At 32.5% G+C, this 23,920-nt stretch overlaps 1 protein-coding gene across 7 annotated transcripts in view; it reads right to left on the bottom strand.

Moving 5' to 3' along the window:
• CDH12 (cadherin 12) overlaps positions 1-23,920 on the bottom strand; it is an 812,943-nt gene that overhangs the window by 52,428 nt on the left and 736,595 nt on the right. For all 7 annotated transcript variants that reach the window (XM_016137287.2, XM_016137288.2, XM_016137285.2 and 4 more), the window contains 2 exons: positions 16,352-16,471; positions 4,376-4,543 (listed from right to left, as the gene is read on the bottom strand). In XM_016137287.2, the coding sequence (XP_015992773.2) occupies positions 4,376-4,543; positions 16,352-16,471 (288 nt within the window). The remainder of the gene's footprint in view (positions 1-4,375; positions 4,544-16,351; positions 16,472-23,920) is intronic.

Genomic DNA, 23,920 nt, shown 5'->3' with positions numbered 1-23,920 from the left:
ATTGGCTGAGAACAGTCAAGATATATTATTCAATTCATTCCTCTTAAAAAGTAAGAACAAGTGTCAATAAATATATATACATATATTTTATTATATAAAATTTTGGGAATTTTGAGTGATAATACGATTTTCATGTACTGCAAAGATAGTAAAATAAACAAGCTTTTAAAGAAAGTAGGGAAATGAAATTAAAGATTAGAGCATATTTTTTCACTCTGGGTAAAATTGCTTAAAAATAGTGTTATTATTATAATATACATACATCATAAATTCCTTTAATGTAAAATCGTTGAGGATAGAGCCATTAGATATCAATCTAAATAAGCTGGGAATCACTTAAGACTAGCCTACAGCCTTCCTAATATATACTTCGATAGAATAAGACCGAAACTTCACATGAGAAAAGATTTCTTTTTTACTTCAAAGGTAATAATTTGGTGAGTATCAAGCAAGTAGAAACTTCATAGATTAATCTTGCAACTGTGTTTTATTCAGGCTAAAGTAAAATAAAATAAACATTCCTATAGCTAGAACAGTCGATATAAACATGTTGGTACAAATTTGGTTAAAATAGACTACTTTAAACCATTGTTTTATTTATGAGTAGGAAATTCTTTTATAACAAATGTTAACATCCTAATTTCTACATTTGAACTCACTTACCATACATACAGTTATCTTAGTTTCTTATTGTAGTAAAAAAGAAAGAAAAAAGAAAGAAGCTCTTTCTTACATTTTATGTAAATTATTTCTTTTCATTCAAAATTGTGCATAAAGTGTTTTATTTCATTTAAGTTGTTTTTATAGTCATTATAAAATTATTATACAGAAGAAGGAGACCAAGTGGGAAAAGTATGAATATTTTCCTTCATGTGAATTAACCATATCACTTAATTGATTTGATTTCATAATGCATAATTTAGATTAGCTTGTTAGATGGTTTTGTCATTTAAAATTCAAGTAATCAAAACCATCAGTATTTTTCTCTAGCTTATTTTAACAGATGGAGACTCTTTATAGATATCCTTGATTACAGTAAATGGCAGCTTTATAACTATACAGAGAAGATTTTGCAAAGAAAATATTTTGCCTTTATATGTCTTCAGGGAGAGCTATGTTAACATGCCAGGCATTATTTATATGTATAAAACAATATCAGTACCTTTTTTTGTGGACAGTTTTCTCGATTAAGTGTAGGATCTTTTGGGCCAAATACAGGCTTTAAAAGCAAATGACCTTTCAAGAAGGAGAGTGATAAAAAGACTTCTGAGGTCTTCGTGCAAGAGTAAACCTTGGTTCTCTCACCTAGTTGCTATGTGAACTTGGACAAGTATATGAATTTTCTTAATAATGTAGCATTCTACTTAATTTCTAAAATTGTAGAAATACTATACAGTCATTATGAGAGTTAAATGGGAATATATATGCAAATCGCTTTGCATAGTGTTTGACACACAGTAATTTATTTGTCAATATTATTGACTAATTATATCAGATTTTTAGGAAATTCTGATATCTCAGGAACCACTTATTTCGCACCAATAAAAAAGCAAACTATTTATAGCTGCATGATGCAAATTGGCATGATATTTATTTTTTCCATGTCTAACAGATTTATAGAAAAAAATGAATGTAAATAGGTGCTTAGCAATGTCACATATGTATATGCGCACATGCAAAGCCAAAAAATATATGATTAGTAAATTTTAAAAAATTACATTGTGCATTTAGGAAATGAAAATTATAACTCATAAAGGTCATCTGAATTTTTTTTCTTCAGTGTAATTGCTCAACAGGCATGAACAAATATAGCTAGTTGTGGAGAATTCTCTTCAAGTTATTTATGTATGGAATATTTGTTATCTTGACTTTTACATTTAAAAGGCTATTATTTCAGTTTGTAATTTTATGTCCTATATGCAGTTTAATTGCTCCCCATGAGAAATACTCCCGCAAAAGAGCATTGGCTTCTAAAGAGATGGCTTTTCTGTTTATAAATGGATTCTGTCTTTTCCTCTGAAGGATGTAATTCAAAATGACAGCACAGTAAAAAGGGCTTGACACAAAGGCATGTAACATTTCAAGGGAATTAATTTTTTATTCATGCAAAATGTGAAAGCCCCCTTTTTTCTCATGATTCAAAAATATCTCTCACCAATTATAGTTCAGACTATAGTTCAAATATGCATGTATCACAAGCAGAAAATAATTGATCACAGTGATCTACTAGGTATATTTCTTCTGCCCTCTCATTTCTTTGTTTATGGTGGCAATTCAGCATATGTCATGTGTCTCTTTTGTGGATGGGTTCTGAAAACATGGTTTTAGAGTGCTAGGCAAAAGAAAAGAATAACTTTTGATTTTCCTATTATGCCTAACTAGAAAGAATTTGAACTCCAGATAAAAAAAAAAAAATTCAAAACCTCTGTCACATCTCTCTAAGCAAGTTTTGAAAATCTTTCTAAGCCTTGGTTTTCTTGACAGTAAAATGTGATAAATCTGTATTTTAGAGTGTTGTTGTAAAAAAAAGTAAGATGATGATAAAGTTCCTGACACAGCATGTAAATGTTCTAAGTTTAATTTAATATCCTTATTCTCCACAATCTTTTCTGGTGAGTCTCACCTAATTAATTACCCTAGACCTACAGATTTAGTTTGAAAAAATTCCAAACGAGCCTACTGCTTCATCCAGATTCTCTTTGCACTAAGTAAAATCTGGAAGTGACTTTCCTGTTTTGCTGGGACCTGAGCCCACCATCTTGGTTTTCGAAACATACTGTAGTTTCTCACTCACTGAGACATTTTTATTTCTTGTACCCTTTTTGTCTGGATCGCTGCCCCAAACTTTTACAAACCATCCTTCATCCGTATCCACAAGAGTTGTATCTGTCTACTGGCTAAGTTTTATATTCTTCATCTGAAACATCTCACTATCATTCTTGTGAATGAGAATACTGACACTATTGAGGAATATCTCTGCTATTTCCTATATTCTAGACTGACCGTATTTTAGATACACAAAAGCCAAAACTGGGCCCAAGTTCACAATGCCACATTTTTTATAAAAGCAGAATAATTTCCCAAACCATTTTCCTCAATTAGTTATTACAGCATGTCACTCACATTAATAATAAAAAGAAAAAATAGTGGTTAGAAACATATCCTTTATTAACATAATCAAATGCATTATTTCTTTTATATTTTTAATATTTATATATTTTTCTTTTTCCCTTAATAGCTAAATGTTTCATACTCTAAGACTCTCTCTGTTATTAATCATGGCATAGTATATACTAGCCATTTGTCACATGTATCCCATTTGCTAAAGTATGATGATTTCTAATTACCACTCATAACATTTGACCATTAGGCTTTATGATCATTAAGTAAAAACATTTCTATTAAAAAATATTTAGGTTAATGAATTTAAGAGAAAAAATGACAAACTAGTAAAATATGGAAGGCCATACATCTAAAGGAATAAAATGTTCATTTAATTAAATAATCTCATTGTTATATAACTTTATTAGATGGCCTCAAGCTCCCCTTCTAGAGGTGGAAGAGGAAAATCTTTTTTTTTTGAAATCTTAACTATTCATGTAGATAAGCACTTAAGTTGCTAAGTTTTTTATGTACCCAGTGATAGAAACGTTTAGTTTCTGTTTCGTAAGTCCTAGGATTACTGAACTAATCTTTGAAAATGTACTAGAAATGGAACAGGTACTGATTGGTGTTAAATGTAATAGTGCACACACACAAAAAAGTGAGAAATATTTGTTTTCGATAAGAAATCAAGTTGCAGAGAAAATACAGGTGCGAATCATTCATTCTATTATCATAGGAACTGCAGCAATTTCCACCTATCACAAAACTAAAAATAGAACTGAAGAAATGTAAATAGCATCACAGTGATATCATCTGATACACAAAAGTATGTGCAAGGGAGTCAATACAATCCCTAAAGAGAAGGCAGATAATTGTTATGCTAATTAAATGATACAGGAAATACTGTGGTGGCAAATATGTCATAAATATGTCAAATTACACTGGAATTTCCATGTGTATTAGTTTTTTAATTAGTTAGAAATTAGAGCAAAATCCCAATCTATGGTGAATATTTTACTTTAACAGGGATAGATAACATAAGACTCATTTAATTTTTGACTGATTTATATTATTTTCTGTTGAAGTCATGTTGTGCACGATTCTAACAGAAAACTGAAATTCTAAAGTCATTTAATTTTTATCCTTTACTTTCTACTTCTTAAAGACCAAAAGTGTCTGGAAAATTATTACAGTTCTTATAGCATTCAACAAAATGTAAAAACATTTTTAAAAAGCTACATTAATTTAAACTTAGCAGGAAAGAACGTACTTTTGGGGAATCGAGGTGGGTTGTCATTGACATCAGTGAGGGTGATGTTGACTGTTGTCGTTCCGGCTAACCCTCCCAGTTGTCCGCCCATGTCCTTGGCCTGGATGAGAACTTGGTATTGCTCTTTGACTTCCCTGTCCATATTTGGCAAAGCTGTTCTAATAACACCTTAAGAGAAAACAAGACAAAACAAAACAAAACAAAACATAAATGCTGCAAGTGTTGTATTTTCCAAGATAAAATCGTTCACAACAAGAAAATGTTTCTCCCCTAGATTCACCAGTGAAGACACACTAACAAAAATAATGTGTCTTTAAAAAAGTGAAACACCCAAAATATCCAATGGTTAAGATATAATTAAACATATTGTGGTATCAGCCCCATAATGAAATGAGCAGCACTATGGAATATAGTGAAAAAACGATGTACCAGCTCTAAAAGATGCTCATCATCCATTAAGTAAACCAGGTCAGATGTGATTTACACAAAATAATTCTATCTTTAAAAGAGAATAAGGTTGTCCAACCTTATTCTCTTAGTAAAAATTCATGTACTAAAACAATTAAGTGGTTACACTGAGTGATTTTTATAATAATTCTTAAATTATTTATGATACACATATTTACTCTTTAAACACATTTTTTACTTAGATTTCACTAAGCTTTGCCATGCAGGGACCTTGTCCTTCTTGTCACAGAGTTTCTCCACCATCTAGGGTAGTGCCTGCCATTTAGAAGGGATTCAATCAGAATGTGTTGACGACTGGCTAGCTGAATGACTGGCTGAATAAATGAATGAATCTATAAAAAATTAAATTTACAATCACGAATCATATGGTATTTATGTAAGTTTACATCTTATTCCTTTTCTGCCCTTGTATCCTGCGGCAGAACTAATTTATATTTATTCAGAGTGAAATAAGTAAAACCTTCTGGCTTTGTTGCAAGTAAAATTATAAATAAACTTAATACCAAATTCCAACCTGTAGCCAACGGTTTTAGGAAGATTGCAGAGCATTTATCTTAAACTCATGTGTTTCTGGCAATGTTGTTTCTTAAATAAAGTAGTATATATAAATAATAAAGAAAATATCAACCGTCAAACACAAAGTATAACATCTAAATCAGAAACTAAATATAAATCCCTGTTTTATCTGTTCTTTCCACTATCGATTTATCAAATGCTGTTCTGTTTCTAATTCAGATTTAACTACAATCTAAGATTTCTTTTAACCCTTGTCAGAAAATGGCTGCAAGAAGGCAAGCTTTATTCTTTGCTACTCCTGCTTTCTTCACGCATTGATCCTGTACCCCTTGTACGTCAATCTGTTTCTCCTCTCTTCAGCTGGAATTCCTAGTGTTTCATTCCTAAGTCTCTTGACTAAGATAACTTCATCTCTGCATCTCAATGGCCTGGTCCTGCATGTCCTAAGCTATGTGACCTCTGCCGGCCTTATGTTTATATTTTCTAGATAAATATCTGGGTTTAATTCATCTGCATATTGCATTCTTTTTGACAGATCATTTCCAATATGAATATGCATGTTTACATATACATACATTTACATATATATACACACACATATAATTTTTACCCATTATGTTTTGAATATGAACATTTCTAATATGAAAATTTATAAATGTGTTATATATAAGCTTTATACACATCCACATTATGTTGCTATGAAAAAGAGAGCAAATAGGCATTATCAGATTTATTTAAGACTAGATTATTTTTTTGCTGGTGATTTGTTACAAGTGTCATCAAAACCTCAAACTGCTCCCCTGCTCCATCCTGTGTCTGATAGGTGACCTCTTGCTTCGTCTAGTCCTCCTTTTAGTATAATGCTGTTCAGCTGGAAGATGTGTTAGAATTCTGAAAGCAAAAAGGGTTGTATGTGTAATTTCAAAGAAAATCTCCCCTGACGACAAAGACGTGCTCCTCTTTGCCCATTACCATTTCCATTTAAGAGTCCCTGTCTTGGAGAAATAAAATATGACATTTTTAGCATTTAATTTTAGAGTTGAATCTGGGGAATCAGGCAAAGTTCGATGTGAGAAGAGAGTCTTCAAACATTGTGGTCTATTGAAAAAAAAAAAGGCTGAGGACAAAAAAATTTCCTTTTCAAGACGTTATTCTTATGGGTATCTGTTGTTTATTAACTGTTTAGCATTCAAAAGCAAACAAAGGTACATTTCATGGTCATGGCAAAGAGGAAGCTTGCAAAGTACTGAGCTTAAGTGCTTCCTTAGAATGTAACCAGCAGATGGAAATATTATGTTCTCTTATTTCATGTCTTAGGTTATTCATCTGTCCAATTTTATTTTTCAGTATTTGTATATAAAGATACAGTGACAGCCTTGTATGACAATAGCTGAAGCTTAAAAGTTAAAAAACAACAACAACAACAACATGCATTTTATGGAACAGTATAAATCATCCACAGTATTTATAAAGTCAACTTTAATTACTTTGATACAATTCTGAAATAAACCCTGTTTATTGGAAAAAAGGGTAGATAGAAAAATACACAGGGTATGATTTGAGTGCCTAATATCTGATGAACTTTCCAACATATATACTCAAGATAACTAGAAAAAAATAAGAATGAGGAAAAAATAGATTTATCTCTATCACTACAAATGGAAACATATAGTTAAGAAAGTTACAAACAAAATGATATATTGAGGGACACTTGTTTGGTGGAGAGGGGTATATTCTCTCTCTGCAACCACCCTTGTGTTGTATGCAAGCCAGATAATCTTGGTGGATCTCAGCTTACTTTGTAAAAAATGAGTTAAATAGTCTGCTGATAATATTTTGAGATGAAAACAATGTGATGCCATATATAGAAAATCATAAATGATTACAAATGATAACCGAGGATATAGTTTTCCATGAGCTATTTCTTGAATTGGGGGTTAGATTATAGGATTAAGATATGAGGCTCTAGATTCAGTCAGCATTTGTACTAACATGTTCCATCTAGGAACTGGTATTAGGTTTGACTGTATAACAGTGAACATTTCCATTTTCTCTTCCAGATCTACTTTATTCACTTTGCTAGTTTATCTCTGCTCTCTGCTTTAGGCCAACTGGCAGGAGATTGGATGGTATAAGGAGAATGAGGTTGGTTTTTTCTTTCTGTGGATCCCCCCGCATCACCTAAGATGGCCCCTCCCCTCATGGTGACGTGTGTCTCCAGTCCTTCTCATTCCTTCAGCCTTAGTGGTGACTGCAGTCACTTGTTATTTCTTCTCCAGATTCTGCCCTACCCAGTGGGTTACCTACAGTCTGTTCAGACTTAAATAAAGAACTCTCTTATTAAACTATTCTCAAATTGCCCAATTGGGTGCCAACTGTTTCCATGTGGGATAATAATTAATACAGTATCCGTGCAGGCTTCTTTGTGGAATGTACATTTCATGGGCATGTGTTTATGTGAAATGATAAGAGAACCACAAGGAAGGACTTAACTAATTAAGCCAATTTCAGATGGTGATTAGTACACTGAGGAAAAAGAAATCAAGTGCCTTTGAAGCTGGTGTCAGAAAAGTCCTCCCAGGAAGAGCTTTACAGCTGCAATCTCAGAAAAGCAGAGGAAGCAGACCTGGAAAGAACACAGGGTGGAGTATCCCGGGGAGGGTAAGCGGGAGAGAACGGTGCCTTCAGAGTATCCCAGGAGAGCCTAGGTAGCTGGAACATACTGCTATGGGGAAGGGCAGTGAAAATAAGACCACGGAAAGGGAAAGAAGTCACATCATGGTTTTTAAAGATAAATAAACCCTCTGGGAAGCATCAAAATAAAAAGGAACCAAATGAAAAGGTAACCTATGGAATGGGGGAAATATTTGCCAATAATAGGGGTTAATATTCAAAATATAAAAGAACCCATGCAATTTGGTAACAACAACAACAAAAAAGGAACAAATGATCTGAATTTAAAATGTGCAGAGGAACTGAATATACCTTTTTCCAAAGAAGACAGATAAATTGCCAACTGGCACATGAAAAGGTGTTCCACATCAATAATCATAAGGGAAATGCAAATCAAAACTACAATGAGGCATTACCTCGCACTCCTTAAGATGGCTGTCATCAAAAGCCAAGAGATAACTGTTGGCCAGAATGTAAAGAAAAGGGCACCCTTGTGCACTATTGGTGGGGATGTGACTTGGTACAGCTACTATGGAAAGTAGCATGGAGGGTTCTTTAAAAAGTAAAAATAGAACCACCATGCAAAATAGCACTCTCACTTTAGGGTATTTATTTAGAGAAAATAAAAACAGAATCTCAAAGAAATATCTGCAACTCCAAGTGCACTGTACCATTATTCATAATAGCCAAATATGGAAGCAACCTAAGGGTCCATCAACAGATGACTAGATAAAAAAGGTATGATGATAAATAGACAGACACACACACACACACACACACACACACACACACACACAATGGAAAATTATTCAGTCATGATACTGAAGGAAATCCTGCTGCTTGCAACAACATGCATGTAACTTGAGGGTATTAATCTAACTGAGATAAGTCATACTGACAGATACTCTATGATATCACTTATATGTACAGTCTAAAACAGCTGAACTCATAGAAAAAGAGAATAGAACGGTAGTTACTAGGGGCTATAGAGTGGGAGAAATAGGAGATGTTGGTCAAAAGGCACAGACTTCTAGTTATAAGATGGATAAGTTCTGTAGATATAATGTACAGCAAAGTGATTATAACTAATAGCACTGTATTATATACTTAAAAGTTGCTAAGAGAGTAGCTCTTAAAAGTTCTCACTACAAAAAGAAATGGTAATTATGATACGATGGAGGTCTTGGCTAACACAATAGTGCTAATCATTTTGCAATGTAGTAGTGTGTCAAATCAACACATTGTGCACCTTAAACTTAACAGTGTTATATGTTAATTATATCTCAATGAAGCTGAAAAAAACATTAATTACTATATGAGACATTGATAGATTAGATAGATAGATAGATAGATAGATAGATAGATAGATAGATAGATGACAGATAGAAAGAATAATGGATGAATGGCTTTATTCTCCACTCACAGAAGATTGGAGTCCAAAGTAGCCCTGAGTTATTAGTCTCAAAAAAAATAGTAATAGTGGAGAGATCAAAATATAAATGAGGTCACAGTGCTCTCTGCTTTGAAATCCTCAGGTCACTCAGAGTAAGGCCTCACATAATCACCTTCTCACTTAACTCCCTGATCTTTTCTTCCATAGCCCATCCTTCCGCCAGAACTTTGCACTCCTTTCTGCCAGAAATGTTCTTCCCCAGGTATACTGCAGAACAGCTCCTCCATTTCCTTCACGTTTTCTCAAAGTCCTCTTGAGAGCACTTCGTTGCTTAGTCGATCTAACATTCTATACTGCATTAATTTCCTATTGCTTCTATAACAAATTATCACAAATTTAGTGGCTTAAAAACAACACAAGCTTAATATTTTACAATTTCAGAGATCGGGAGACTTGGATATTGCTGGGCTTAAGTCGAGAAGGTGGCAGGTTGTATTCTTTTCTAAAGGTTTCTGTCTCCTAGATGATTCCCCAAATCTCTGGCTCCTGGCCTCTTTCTTTATCTTCGAAAGTAGCAGCGTAGTATCTTCAAATATTTAACAAACTCTGACTCGTCTGCCTCCTTCTTAGACTTTTAAGGACACCTAATTCAGTTTGGCCCACACAGAAAATACACAATAATCTCTCCATCCTCTCAGCAGGTGATTTGCAAACTTAATTCCATCTGCAACTTTAATTCCCCTTTGCCATGTAACAACATATCATATTCACAGGGCTAGAGGATTAAGCTGTGGGTATGTTTGGGAGATCATTTTTCTGCCTACAACACATACCTCTCTCTAGCATTTCATATGTCCCTTCTCTACTTTATCATTTCCTTCTTAGCTCTTATTGTTATACAAAACATGATACATTTCACCTATTTTGTTTGTTTTCTGTTTTCTAAAATAGAATATACATTTCTGAAAGTGGGTATTTGTCTTTATTTATTTATTTTTACTTCCTCAAATGGTTCTAGTGCTAAAACAATGCCAGGCATATAATAGGCACACAATAAATAGTAATAAAATAAATAAACTAACATAACAATAGCTTAGGTAGCACATAGAAAGTAAGCATGAAAATTTCAAGAGAGATCGTAATTTAATATATTATTAATCTTGGTCATTTTTGATGATTTGTCATAAAAATATTCATGATGTAATTTTCAATAAGATGAAGTTCAGTATAGACCTATGTGTATTATACATGGTCTATCATGAAAAAAATAAAAAAGAAAAGAAAAACTTGTAAAGGGTTTTTTTGCACCTGAAAATGATCTCTCTCAGTAGATCATAGACTCAAGTGTTGACCATGTCATGATTAATGGAAAATATATTTTACTTTACAAATCTGTTAGAAATAGCTAATAAATGGTAAGATAGTAAAAAATGATGATAGTTAAAGACAGAAACCATAACTTTAGCAGTGACAATGGAAATTTCTTTTTTTTCAATTCCTCAGATAAATTGTATTTCAAAACAATTATGAGAGATCTGCTTTTTGCATCAGTTTGTATGAAAAGTTATTGAGTTTCATTTTATTATAGGCTTAATTTGTCCTTAAATGTGAAATGGATTTTTTTAAGAGCTAGTGCATTCTTAAAACAATATTAACAAAATGTTCTGTCCATCACTATCCAGATGGGGTTTATGATGTTTTTAAAAATGTGTTGCCAATAATGTTTTTTGAAGACAAGAAGAATTACCAGTTTACCTTAGATTTATATTAGAAAGAAAAATTAGAAACTATATGGTCTAACTTCCCACCTATAACCACCCTTAACTATTCCTTAAGATTTAGAAGTCATTTCTTCAGGGAGCACCGCCCACCATCACCACCACATCAGAACATGTCTAGTGCCCAATGGTGCCATTATGTATCACAGAATTGTATCCTGTAAGAATCAAGTGTAAACAAAAAAATCTAATGTAATCTTCTGAGGATTTGGTGATCGCTCTGCAGTAGGTGGGATCTATTTGAAGATCTACTTGATTTATCTCAATATTCTAGTAGCAAAGCACTTGCAGGTCATTGGTTATAATCAAACACGCCTCAGACAAATTAATAATCAAATGTAGCACCACTAGCTCATCACTCATCACTTGCTTTAGCATTTCCAATAAATTAAACTCACAATCTCATGAGACACTCCTCTTATTTAGGGACAAATATTAGCATCTTTCTAAATAAATGAAATGGAAATTCTCTTTATGGAACTCAAATCAACCATTGATAGCCCTTTCCCTCTCAAGCGGCACAGAATACAGCTAGTTCTTCTTGTACGTGACAGCTATACGACTTCCGAAAAGCATGTATCACATTCCCTTGGAGTATTTTTCTTTCCAGGCTAAACATTCTTACTTCTATCTGCTGATGTGTGCATTACATGATTTTTAACATGAGACAGGTAAAATTCACACAGACTTTTCATGAAGGATGAAGAGGCAGAATACAAAGAAAGTGTTGTCTTCAGTACATTTTTAGTCATGTAATTTTACTACGCATAAGAAAAGTATCGTGAAATAGGTAACAACATGTGTTATTTAATCTTAATAATGGTCTACTTCCCTGACACGCTTTTCCTTCCTTATATTTATTAGCACTTGTTACTTTCCTTGCTTTTGCTATGTTCATGTCAGTTCTTGTGTTAATGCAAAAAATATTAAAGGAGTTACTACTTTGTGTGTAGACAAATGCTCTTTTTTTCTTTTTTTCCCCTGAAGAAAGAACTCTCTCTCTCTCTCACCAGCATAACAGAGGTGTTCAAATCTTATAAGACTTTACTTTGAATTAATATCAAAAGTATTTTAAAGCCAAAAAACATTGTTAAGTATTTATATACTATTATAAAGTACAGCTCAAAATATAAAGTCTAATCAATGTTTCAATTTTATTATGGGGCTTTAAAACAACACCACATTTTAAAGTCCTAAAAGAATAAATATCAGTCAAGATATGGGAGAAGGTTTCACTCGGAACACAGGCCTGAATATTATAATCTCTGAATAAAAGGTGATAGTTGATTTAAAGAGCAAAAATCTTGAGAAAGTGTCAGGTCTCTGAGCCACTTTTATCAGAGTTCCTGAAACAGAAGCAAACACAGACTCTAAGAGCATTAAGTATCAGAATAGTGAATAAAAGGGAGGAAAACATAGCTCATGTATACAACCTATTCTTACTGAGCTGTTTTCACATGAATTTTAAAAATTCACATTTAAATACATAAAATAAAAACTATAAATGCATATAGTTTTTGACAATGAACATAAATGAAAAGGTATTGATGAAAAAGTCTTGTAAATGGATGGTAGTGATTGTCACATGCCAATGTGAATGAGCTCAGGGCCACTGGATTGTGCACTTAAAATGGCTAAGATGATAAATTTTATGTTATGTATATATTTTACCACAATAAAAGATTTAAAAAGTGAGTTAATGGTTTCTCAAGTAGGGCTCATATGATTAAGAAAAATACATGTCATCACCACATGATACATAACGTAGCAATATCTGGCTACCTAATGCAGACGTTTTTGAAATTATTTAGGAAAAAGTTTAAATAATTTTAAATATAAGTTACAACATGCTGTTAATAATTCATAGTAATGTTTATTTGTTTTATTAAATGAAGTAATTCTATTATCAGTTCATAGAGATATTTGGCACCCTTATTTTACATACTGGGTAAAATATGACAATGTCTATTATTTAATGCTTCATAGGTTATGAATTTTTTCTATATGTAATAAATTTTAATTTTAAAAATGTACATAATATAAAAATATAACATGCTAATATAACAGATATTTACTGTTTTATAAACATTATGTATAATAAGTATAAATGTTATTTAATGTTATGGACTTATCTATAATTGTGGTTTTAAAAATGTTTAATAATCATTTGAAGCATTTATGTGAATGTGTTTGAATTTTAATGCACAGTAATTTATTTTATGACTAAACCAAATAATTGCCAAAATACCTGATTTTAAAGAAAACTATTTTTTCTGGGTTTATTCCATAAAATGTATCAATTTATATTGTCTATATATAAGCCTACCATATTCACTTAAATTGAGATGTTGAGAATGTTCATCAAACAGCAGTATCAATAACTAAATTTTTTTTTATTTTCTCATTTCGAATGAATAATAAAATGTTAAATGTGTCACTTTATTAATATTTAAGCACCAGAAATTTTGATGAGACTTTATTTCAAAATTGTTTTTAACTGTTTACTACGTTCAAATGTGGAAAATTTTAGATAATATTTTTATGCATTTTATTTAATAATAGCAAAAGGAATCGAAAGGAAGTTATAGGGCTGGAACAAATGGAGACAATTTCTGAGAAATTACAATTATCCTTGATTTTTTATTTACTCTTCTCTACCGCAAGGTGATAAATTTGACAAAAAGTCTTCTTAATGGTTTCTGTGCATGAAGAACTAGTTATTATTCGATTAATGAAGTGTCTCATCATCCACTCTTTTCCTGTCTAGTGGTCTGAGGTATTGTTAGTATCAAGATTTCTGTCTCCAGTGAAAATCAATGCTTCAAATAATCTATTCCATAGTTTATGCCGGAATTGTTTCATCTTTAGTTCTAAAAAATCAGCATTATATACAAATAAAAATATACAATGATAAAAGTCATATTATAATATACATACTCTTCTGTAAAATAATAATTTCTAAAGACATTAGAATTCATCAAAAGCAGATATTACACAAGGAAAGTCAAAGAGAGAGTATGTTTTGACTCATATAATTGCCTGTCTAGTATCAATTCGACTACAGCAATTACAGTTTTCACCCAAACTTTATGCTTAAGTTCATCTTTGTATGACTTTATCTTTTTTTTAAGTTAGATATTGACTCTATCTCTAGTTATTTCACAAATGTTAAGTCCATTTTTCTGCTCTCACACTTAATCTGAGTATATAAAATCACCCACTCTGAAGAATTCATCCCTGCAACCCAGTAGGTTCTGTTGTACTGAACCTCCCTCTTCATCTGTCTCTACACACCTCCTTTCTCTTTCTTCCATCACCTCTGTCTCTGAGAAGTGCTTCTTAGAGGCTGAAGGAATATACAAAACATATATTATTCATACTTCTAGTCCTATTAGATTTCCTAGTATGGTACATTTGGAAAAGATAAATAATTATATTTTTAAAAACCATAATGCTTTCATTTGATACAAAGATGTGTAATATTTTAGATAACTTCCCTTCTTTATTTGTTTATATATTTGGCCTATTGTCCAAATGTTCTTAATCCCTCTAAAACTTCAAATCATCATAAACTTCATCAGATAATTTTCCCAAACTCTCTTATCAACGATTTTTCCATTTATATATATATATATTTTTTTTCTACCTACCATTCAACAACAATAACCACAAAACTTCTTCAACACCAATATTGCCAAACACCTTATCCTATGTGCCATACATCTTGAAAATATCTTATATTGTAAGTGCAGTTTCTCCCATCGCAAATATGCTCTCGGTATTTGACACTCCAGGTTTTGGTCTCTGACCCTATTTCCAAACCAAAAGAGCTTCTCTGTTCTAAAACTTTTAGGATTCTCTTTAGCACCAATGTTCCTTTCTTAAAGCCTTGGTACTGTCCTTGTTACAATCCACTACATTTTAGGTTTACAAAAGGGGGTGACCTCCTGCCTTATTCTCTTAATTTTTACTTGACTCGTGACCCCCTATCGGCTTGATGAGAAAGGTAAGAAGTGAGAACGGTGGGTGTAGCTGACAAAAAGTTTGCAGATTCTCTTTTTCCATTTAATTGACTTCATGTTTCTAGGCACCATTAATACATGGTTAGCTAATTAACCTATACCTACTTGGTATTCCAGATTTCAGCACACACTTTGAGGAAATATAAATTTTAAAATATTTATCCCATTTGAATGTATTGTTTGGAATTAATACCTTTCAAGTCATTGTAATTCTTTAAATATTTATTTACACATTTAAAAATAATATCTCATTAGTCTCGTATGTTAACAACTTATTCCATTATTTTAAGTTAATGTAAGTATTGAATTCAATATGCAATGTATTATAATGTACTATATGAGTTGATTAAAAAAATACTGTCATTAAGGAACAGTAACATGGAACACATACTTTGATCATTGGAATGACGGTCTCCTTAAAAAACTATCCAGTATTCAAAGGTAGGTTCTCTCATTTTGTGTAAAAGAGAATACAAAATCTTCCCACATATCTTCTTGGCCTTTCTATATTGCCCATAGACTTTTATACATTTGACTTTGAAAACTACAATTTAAATTGCTTGACTTAAACATTTGGTTTTGAAAACACAAACCAGAAGAATTAGTGCTATTGGTGTTTCAAGTTTGTAAACCCTCTCTTTTCCCCTTCTAGAAGAATAGGTAAATATTGTTCCAAATCCATCATCCATAACTCTTGATAAATATAACAATAGAAGCTCCACGACCTTACCACATGTTGATAAGACCCCAAAATGAACATAATTGAACCCAACGAAGAAAACCTAAAATCAAAAGTTGTTTTATCCCAAATAGCTAAAGAATATATCTGTATATGTGTGTGTGTGTTCAGATATGAACTTTTAAAAATTTAAAGTAAATAATGCAGAGAATTCTAACAGATTTGAACTTGACCCATATACTTGAAAAAGCTGATATTTACACAAAGTTCAATCCAAGGAGTCAGTCACGAAGCAGCAAAGTAAGATCCTGTCTTCCTTTGCTTAATGTGCAACACATGAAATCTTTATTGCAGTATTAGAATGGGCAACTTCCCATGCCAAGATTTAATTGAGATTTAAATATTTGAAAGGGTGATGATATGTTGTCTCTAATAAAAAAAATTTACCTGTCTTGGGATCAATAGAGAAATAAGGTTGTCCCTGAAGAATGCTGTAAACAACTCTAGCACTGTTTCCATAGGTCGGGTCATCTGCATCTGTGGCCTTGACCTGGAGCACGTATGCACCTGGAAAATAAGACAATGTGACTCTAGCATCTTTATTTTAAAAAAGCTCAAAGTCATGTATTTTATCTGCTGGACTCCACTTTCCTTTGCAATTTGGCATTGTGTCATGATTCTGTGAGTATATGATGTCACTGAGAAAAATTTAACCATTATAACCAAAATGTTAGGCAACAGTATAGCTATTAGTGTGAAGGATACGTACTTTAAATATCTACTTTAAAAGCTGTGTCCATTTCCAGTAGCTAGATCATTGAACTGAAAGACATCACTATAATTTTATTGATTTGTACACCAAGGAAGACATGACTCTGCTTACACTAGCTCAGCTGCTTACTACAGATGCTTTAATTTTGTGATTAGGATATAAATAGAAAATCTAAAAGTTTTAAAGGCTTATTGAACTTTAGAGGGTGTAAGTAATTTGTAATTGCAATTTAAAAATCAACAATTACATATTAGCATTAAGAAGTCTTTAATTAGGACAGAATATTTGAGAAATTGAGAAGCCAAAAATATCTGTAATTATAGCTACAGGAGGATCTGTATGCCTTAAGACGGAATTAACCAAAGGATTCATTGACATAGGAAAATATTAAACACAATGAAAATTATCTGTAGCTTTTCTCTTTTTTTTTTTCTTTTTGGACACTTGATCATATTACTTATGTAGTAAGAGAGGTTGAATGGAGATTTTTATGCGCATTTTTATCTTACATATTTATAGTCACAGTTAAGCCTTCCTCTAAGAATTCTTAAGAGAGTATCTCTTCTTAATTTCCTGTTCAATGCTACCACTTTAAGTTGAGAACAAAGTAAAATCAAAATTATTGAACTTGATATAAATAAAATAAATATGTTGCTGATGAGGGAAGGACATGTCTACTGAGCATAAAGGGAGTGATACGTTCTGCCAAAGATATGCAGTGCACAGAGCACTCTTCATCTCTTGGAGGAATTAGAAGGAACTGCTCAGTTTGGGGAATGCAGGATCACTCCTTCCCTTTCAGTTACTCATTTAGGCTTTTTTCTTAAAGCAGCACAAAATGGGAACAAATTAAACATTAAAGGTTTAGTCTAAAAGCTAAAAGTATTTTCTTCACTTCTACTTTTTAAAAATTAAATAAAGTGTTTTAGTGGTGATAAAAGTAAGAAATAATATTTGATAGACATTCAATGCCAAAAACTTTATCTTAAGATGCTTCGGTAAATTCTAGCTGCATTGACAGATGAAAGATATGCTTTATTATAACGCCTTTCTCAAGAAAGAAAACTTCTAGAAGGAAAGTAGGCAAACATTTTTAAAACATCAAAAATGATAACTGATACTATTCACCATGATTCATCATCAGCATCGTCAACATTTGCACAATCATTAATAATTACTTGACCAACATGCACTGAGGACCTGCGTTAAAGATTCACCAAAATTACATTCTACTTAATGCCGTAGAAATGAACATTACATAAATAAATTCCTCTCTTCCTTCCCCTCTACCAAGAAGTGATTTTTTTCCCCTAGAAAAATAACTCACTTGTATCAATATTATCACTTTATCGCACATGTGTTATATAGGCAAAGTCTACAAATATTAAATTATGCCTAATTCTAAATATAAATATTGTTTGGTTAGATTAAGTGTTTTTTTTTTCTTAAATATTATCATCTTTTCTTGCTAAGTTCTTTCTAAATTCTAAAACAAAATTTCTAGAAATACATGGGAAAAATAAGTGGATTAAAGTTAATTTACGGCCTCTGTAGAGTATGAGTAATATGAATACTGTATTCACACTCTCTACAATGAGAGTGTGGGTTCCGGAGCCCAGACTGGGAAAGTCAGTTTGCTTTCACGATGCAACCACACAAGCCCAGCTAATGCCTGCATATGGTCATGTATTAAATGTGCTTTATTTATTCAATTTCATTCAGATCAATGTTATCAAGGCAAAGGTTGAATTTTAGAAATACTCTAACAGTGTCTGAATTTATAATTATAGACTTGAAGCTCAGTTATATTAAAATCATTTGTATTGATACTAAAAACATTTCTCATACAAAATCGTAGAGAGATGGGAGTAAAGCTGAGCCCTACTAACTCTCAATTTCAGCTAAAGTAGGCATTAATTTGTTGATTCATTAATTTCTTTTTTCAATAAATAGACCATGCACAGGTACTATTCTCAACATACAATAAAAACAATATGTCATACAATTATTTACTCTATCAAGTGTCACGCCCAGCATGACAGTTTTATATTCTATGAAATTTTTGCATTTGGGGTATTATATAAATAAACTTTGTAGAAATACATGAAAAAATAAGTGAATTAAAGTTAGTTTATGGTCTCTATAGAATATTTTTAATATGAATATACCCATTATTGAATATATTCTTTGCTTCTTATCACCTCTGAAACTGTCTCAATTGGTGTGGACCCTTACTCAATTGCAAGGCTGAAAAGGTGTCTTGATTGCTTCCTCCTTCAGCCTCATTTTCACACATGAGCATTGGAGTCACTGTCCCCTAACAAAAATTTTATCACGTTACTCTCCTTCATTAAAAAAAAAAAAAATCATTAAAAGATTTTTATAAAACTGTCCGATGGGTTTTTTTTTTTATTTCTATTAAAAGAAAACTAATCTAAACTCATTGACATGTTATAACTAGCATGACATGAATGGGTTTCAATGTTCCTCCCAGAGTAGTTTCCGACTGTTCTGTCAGAGAACCCAGGCCGTGACCACAGAGGCTTATTGACTGTTTATTTGAGGCTCTTTCATGCCTCTGTGCTCTTAAACAAGTGATCCTGCTCCCTGGAGGGCGTTTGCCTCCCGAATCTGGAGAAATCCTACTCACCCTTGATGTCCTAGCTCCACAGTCACTTCAGTAAATCCTTGATTTTCTGACCCAAGCAGAGATAATTTGCCCACTCCCATGAGCCTTAGTACATTTTGATTATTTGAAACTCAATACATCATGCATTCTTTTCATAAACTATATATATATATAATTTTTACAACAACAGTCCTTCCATATTCATTCTTTATATACATACAGACTATTATCTGAAATGAAGTAAGTCCCAAATAAATGTTTATCGCTTGAATAATTGTAGCACTCATATATACACACAAAGAACACAAATACTATGCACACAATACTCTGGACAGGTGACCTGGCAGCTACTTATGGCCATTGAAGTCTTTTTTAAACGTTAATTTGGGAGTTTAACTTGTCTTGACTTTCTAATGTATATCACTGTTCTGTTAAGAAAGCTGAACCAAAAATGAGTAACATTACAGTAAAAATCCTATAAACAAGACATTCACAATATGGAATGCAAACCCAAGAGGAGTTAATATAAATTTCTTTGCTGAATAACACACAGCTCTTCTCAGGACTGATTAGCATAAACAGGGCAAGACAGAGACATCTCACAGGGTATATCACTTTCTTTTGCTTTTGCCTCATGTACATGGCATTATAAGCAAGAAATAATACAGTTAGAGTTAAGTATAGGAGGATAAATGCGTAGAAATTTCTGTTCAAATAGAATTGGAAAATAAATGTACATATTATTACATAAAACAAGACATTAACCAGGAGAGAAATGTAAGGCAGAAAGGTTTTCAGAATCAAGACAGAGAGTGTGTGTGTGCGTGTGTGTAAAGAGGTGTGAGATTCCACAAAGGAATTGTATACTATAAGATTGAAACATGAGGTCTGCTAAAAGCTCATGTTTAATTATAAAGTAAAATTAAGCGTAGATGTACAGCAGGTGAGTACAGCCTTTCAAGTTACTGGGTCCTTTAATTCATTTTACATTAGATTTCACTGCATTGCTCATTAACACTTGGATCCTAGCTTCCTTCTGTGGATTCTCATTCTATATCTGCCCCTAAAAGTCAAAAATCATTCCTCTGCTTTTTTTATCTTCAACAAGCTGTATGTAAATGAAGTATTTACAAGGATTAACAATACCAAACCCTGGCCCTTCATCAGAAAATCTAATTTAATCTTTCTGAGTGTTCCAAGTATCCGAAATTTTTAAAATCTCAGCAGATAGATAAGTCTAATATGTACCCAGAACTGAGAAGCCTAGTCCCATATAGTTAACCTAGAAGATTTCTCGATTAGGAAATGTTGCATTGCTCATTGCTGTGAAGACCGTATTTATTTCTGGAGCTTTGGCGCCTGGGTTTGAATCCTAGATCAGCTGCTAACCAATTAATTGCATGACTTCAAGCTGATTACTTAACCTCTCTGTATCAGATTCCCTATAAACAAAAAAAAAGTAAAAAAATAGTATCTACTTTCATCAGTATTAAATGAGTTAATATTTATAACGAAACTATGAGAGTGTTCCACATAGTAGGTGTTATTTAAATGTATATAAAATAAAATAAATATGTACATACTTTCTATTCTCCTTTACCGCCACCCCGTAGGAAAACAACTCCCACATGTGTAACACTAGCATAATTCCTGTTCTTAAATCTCACACCTTAACATTCATATAGTGATCTCGATTTTATCTCCCAAGTGTTATAAAAATAAAATTTGAAATATGTATTTAAAATATATTAAAATTCAAACAAGTAGACTATGATGATTGGATGACTTTGTTAGAGAACCAAGAAAGAAGTTTGTATACTTGTTATATCCATCTGAAATAATCAGAACTTTTACAGCCTAGAAAAGACATGTCATAAAAAATGCTCAGAGCAGAAGTTATGCCCAACTTAAACTGTATACTTCTAGAATCAGAGCAGGAAATTTGCTTTCTCTCTGACCCCAGTTCTAACCTTGCTCAGTCCAGCCTCACAGTGTCCCCTGGCACAGCTAATGTTGTGACATCAATTTATGATTTGTTATTCAGTCCAAAGATCCAAAAGTTCTCTAACGTTATAAAACTTTCCTCTTAGAGATGTCCTAAATATTTTAGACTATACATATTTATACCTTGTGAGTCAACTGTACTTTGATGGATAAGTGAATCCATTTTTATGAGCATTTTATCTCTCTTTTGTGTGCCAAGAATTCTATACCAGGAACACCAGTAGAAATACTAATGTCTGCTCCCAGTGACACATACTGAACTTAGATATCCAGCAGTGGTACAACGTTGCCTCCTCTGTGCCTAATGACATTTGAAAATTATTTTTATAGGAAACATCATAGAAATTGTGATGAGATATATGGGTTTGGAATTCATTCACTCAGTGTCCCTAAACTCAGTAAGCTTTGCATATTTTCTGTGCAGCATCATATTCCTAAAGGATAAATCAATCACTACTTTTGATTCAAAGGCGTTTGGCCAAGGTGTAAATGACCAATTAATGTGATTAATTATTTGATTTAATATATACCCTGCGCATCTAAAATTATTTGTTTTTACTTGATTGGAAGATTTTGTCATGTTAAGGGTTAGAAAGATCTACCCATCTACCTCTCTATTTATCCATCTATCCATCTAAGCATCTGGCCTCCATATATCAATCTATTGTCTGTCTGTCTGTCTGTCTAGCTATTTACTCATCTAGCTATCCATCTATCTATATACCTACCTATCTGTCTCTGCCTTCCTCCTATCCATTTCTCCGTCTACCTCATTTTAGTGGAAGGAAAAATAAAAGTGTGTGTGTGTGACCCATGTCAGAAGTATTAAATCCTAGAACCAGCTCTGTAATTAAATAGATATAATATTTTGCAGATTATTTTAACTTTATAAGGAAAATAATGTAATTTTAATGGATAGCATAGTAATCTCTTCTAAAAGTTAATCCTACCTAATCTTTAAAAATGTTCACATGCATAGTCATATAGCACTATCTCCTTCACACTTCCATATTTAACTCCTTTAAAGCCATTTTGCTCATCTAAACTAGCAAACACAAGCCTTTTTCTTTATTTTCTAGCTAATAACGATTGATTAGAGAGTACAAATTAGACCAATTTCAAATCAATAAAACCAGGGGATACATTTGCTGAGACCTTTTAGAAAACATTCTTTTTCCTTTTTTTCCCCTCTGAATGCTTGTATACAAATGTCTGGAACTGCTCTAGCCACTCTAAAACCTTGTGGAAAATGTGACCAGAGACGGTCACATATAAGAGATGATAAATTTGGTAATTTGGAAGTAATAGAAAATCTCAATCCAACTCAAAATGTAAAATTCCATTCAAAAAGGATTTATGGTCTCAAATCATCAAAATTTTTGGAGTTTGAGTTTCATTCAAGTCTGATCAAGAGTTCTCATTTTTTTCCTGGGATTTCCAAATTTGTCAACTGGCACACAGGGAGCCCATTTCAAAATGGTTGTTAAAATTTTCAACTTTACAATGAAGGGGTAAGATTTCATTTCTTTTAATTTCAGTAATTTATGGTACAAATCAAAACAATATTCAATCTTATCACTTTAGAAAATAACGTACTCATTACTGCAGATTAATCATTCAGTTACAGGATTTTGAACATATCCAAATCATTCAGCCTTGTGCCATGAATCACTAAATGCAATCTGAACTCTTTCAAGACTGATATTTAACTGGTTTTTTTTTTTCATTCAAAAGTTAAACTCCTCAGATTCTCCAAACCTCCCCTTGGAAATTTCTTTTCTCTACTGTCTAACAAAAATTAGAGTGCTGGCAATTAATTGTTGGGTAACAACTCTGAACATTTCATAAGAATTGAAAAAAGTATATATCTATCTATATCTATCTATATCTATATCTATATCTATATCTATATCTATCTATCTAGATCTAGATCTAGATCTAGATATGTATGTATACACACACATATTTATGTGTGTGTGTGTGTGTGTGTGTGTGTGTGTGTGTATTCCACAAAAGTTTTGCAAAGTATAAATTAAGCAATGTACCTAAACCTCCTTCTGGTTTCTTCCATTCTCTCCTGCTCCCCAGCCACTTCCTATAATCGAGTCTACTGCTGGAGTACTACAGATGAACCCACTCATTGTTATATTTGCACAGAATATTTCCATCGGGTTCTTCTTATTATTGAAAGCTTGCTTCTCATGAGTCTAGTACTTCCCATTGGCACATTTTTGCCCCGCAACTGCATTCCTTCAGGTTTCCAATACTGCTTCTGATTCACTCATCTTTCATGCCAAGAGTAAGAAGTGCTCATGTTTAACTGTCTTCCTTGGAGGCATGTAGTTGGTTGAAACAAATCACTTTCTTCAAGTTTCCTCTGACTATGATTTATTCCTCCAACGTCATTTCTTCTTAGCTCCCCCCTTTCTTCTGTGATCACAATTTCTTAGTCTTCATTACAGATCCCTTTTACTCTCTCTGACCTTTCAAAGTTCACACACCTCGACAACTTTTGTCTCTCACTCTATATATCTAATTCTACGATATCACTCATATTTGTCCCTCGGTACTAGTGGCTGGACCGTCTGTTATATTTTGCAATTGCTTAGAT

This window comes from Rousettus aegyptiacus, unplaced genomic scaffold, assembly GCF_014176215.1.
Source record: "Rousettus aegyptiacus isolate mRouAeg1 unplaced genomic scaffold, mRouAeg1.p scaffold_m13_p_8, whole genome shotgun sequence".
Classification (NCBI taxonomy): domain Eukaryota; kingdom Metazoa; phylum Chordata; class Mammalia; order Chiroptera; family Pteropodidae; genus Rousettus; species Rousettus aegyptiacus.
The sequence above is the reverse complement of the archived record's forward strand: the minus strand, read 5'-3'. Positions and strand labels throughout refer to the sequence as shown.